At 70.4% G+C, this 2,301-nt stretch overlaps 1 protein-coding gene across 1 annotated transcript in view; it reads right to left on the bottom strand.

Annotated features, from left to right (window-relative positions):
• ZNF212 (zinc finger protein 212) overlaps positions 1-2,301 on the bottom strand; it is a 34,339-nt gene that overhangs the window by 25,042 nt on the left and 6,996 nt on the right. Inside the window, exons 3-5 of the mRNA XM_012733846.1 lie at positions 1,106-1,232; positions 672-791; positions 196-315 (exon numbers count right to left, since the gene is read on the bottom strand). Of these exons, the coding sequence (XP_012589300.1) occupies positions 196-315; positions 672-791; positions 1,106-1,232 (367 nt within the window). The remainder of the gene's footprint in view (positions 1-195; positions 316-671; positions 792-1,105; positions 1,233-2,301) is intronic.

Raw genomic sequence — 2,301 nt, 5'->3', positions numbered from 1 at the left:
CCTTCTACCCCATGCAGCTTTCAAAGGCAGGAAGCGACAAGCTGCTTCACGAGAGCGGCAGGCCACGCCAGGCGCAGACGCTGCCTGTTTGTGTCCAGGGAGGCCCGTCTCCAGCCCGTCCAGTCCCGGCCCGACCACCTGACGGGCGGCACGTGCTGGACCTGGCCCCTCCAGGCGCCGTCCGGGCCCACTCACCGCTGATGGACTCGGTGGGGATGGCCCTCTCCTCCAGGCCCCGCTGGCCCCGGGCGCACAGGGCGTCCTCGCGCTTCACCTGGGAGGGCGTCTCCTGCGCAGGCACCAGGGGCTCGGCTCCTGCGGGCAGAGAGCACGTCACTGTGTCTTCGTCCCGAGCGGTGGTCCCGGCCACTCTGGGGCTCACAAGCGTGGCCAGCAGCACTGGCCGGGGAGGAGCACGGGAGCCGGAGGCGGCGGTGGGCAATTACGGGGTCCTGGGCGGGCGCTGAGCTGACACTCAGGACAAAGGGAGGTGGGACAGGGCTGACAGCGAGTTCCGGGAACACCCCCGCCTCGGGGGGTGCGGACCAGGGCAGGGGAAGGGCTGGCCCCAGGGCAACCCCGTGACCCGTCAGAGGGCAGGCCAGGCGGCGGCCAGACACACGCGTGCAGGAGAGGCCTGAGAAGCCTCCCCGCCCCGCACGCTGCGTCACCTGTGTCTGGGTCCATCAGGATCTCTCTCCCTTCGGGCTCACGCTGCTCCCACACACACGGCTCCTCTCTGGGCTCCACCTGGGCGGGGGCATCTGGCTTGGGCACCGGGCCGTCCCCATCTGGAAGGCGGGCAGGGAGAGCAAGGCTGAGTGACCCCGCCGAGGTGACCCCGCCGAGGGCCCGCACGACGGCTGCGCCCCGCCGGCCTCCCCAGGAGCCCCGAACCCCGCTCAAGACCGGCCAGCTTCCGGCGTGGGGACAGCGGGTCCCCGGAAGCCGTGGGGCCGCAGGGGCCGCGCGGGGCGTGTCCTCTGGCCGGGCCCCGTGCCTGTGCCGTGACTTCCACCGCCCAGAAGCTGCTGTGTTCCGGCCGAGGGCCGCGCGGGCCTGGGGGTCCGCCGGGGACGAGCCCCTGCGGGGCGCCGGCGCTCACCCAGCGACACGAGCGTCTTGTAGTTCTCCTTCACCAGGTTGCTGTACAGCTCCTTCTGCCACTCGTCCAGGTTCTTCCACTCGTCCTCGGAGAAGTAGACGGCGATGTCGACAAACGTCACGGGGACCTGGGCCGCGAGAGGGTTAGCCCCGTCTCCGCCGGCTCCCCCGCCCCCCTCAGCCGCCCACTCCCTCCTGCAGCCCCGCCGGAGGCGTCCTCCTCGGTGGCGCATCCTGCTCCAGGAACGGTGAGGGCCGGCGCTGCCTGGCTGACCGCCCGGCTGACCCTTTGCCACGGCACGCTGAGGTGAGCGGGCACCCAAAGTCACGTGCTCCTCTGGCACTCAGGGGCCCCCTCGAGGTGCGGCGGGCAGGCTCCCAGCTGGGGCCCCGAGCCAAGTCCAGCCAGACCCTGCTACCCAACCTGTCTTTCCGGTCAGGCCACCTCTAGTGCAGCTACATTTTTGCCACTAAAATATGTAAAACTGGAAGCGCCAGGGCCCAGGTCTGTCCCGCTCAGCGGTCCCAGGCATCTCAGCACAGGGCCCGAGCGGCCCGTGGTCACTGCCTGCCGCGCCGCATGAGAGTCAAGGTCGTCTGACCGGTTTCCCGCTGTCAGCTGTCCAGGATCCTCGCCTGTGTCCAGCCGGGCCTCACCGGGGACCCTGCTGGTGCGCACACTCCACCCCCATAACTGGAAGACCGGCCCCTTCCTGGCCCAAGGCTCCCTGCCCTTGCGGGCGTCCACCCCCCTTTCGCCCTGAGCCCCAGCGCTGATTCTAGTCCAGTCTTTGTTCTCACCTGTACAACACCTCTGCAAAGGTGTTAGACAGACAGCCCTGGGGGCTGACCCACGCGGCCCCGACCGGCTGTCCTCGCAGTGGACACTGGTGCCTCCTGACAGCCGGCTCGCCCCCGGGGCCTCCCAGACCGGGCAAGTCCCCACTGGGGAAGCTGAGGCCCCAGTTCCCACACTTAGTCCCCTGCTGCCGGGGCCTCAGCCGGGGTGCACCCGCCTGCCTCCCACTGCCCCTCGCCGCATGCCACCATCACCCCACCAGCGAGGCCTGTTTCCACCTTCCCTCGTTCCATGCCTCCTCGGGGCTCCCCCTTCTTCCCAGGCTCTCCTGCCAGACGACGCGGGCCAGCTCCCTGCCGTGGCCCTTCTCCCCCTGCCCCCCCCAGCTCTGGCCACTG

The sequence above is a fragment of the Condylura cristata genome, unplaced genomic scaffold, assembly GCF_000260355.1.
Source record: "Condylura cristata isolate star-nosed mole 26May11 unplaced genomic scaffold, ConCri1.0 scaffold00042, whole genome shotgun sequence".
Classification (NCBI taxonomy): Eukaryota; Metazoa; Chordata; class Mammalia; order Eulipotyphla; family Talpidae; genus Condylura; species Condylura cristata.
Note: the sequence above shows the minus strand (reverse complement) of the source record. Positions and strands in the feature narration are given on the sequence as shown.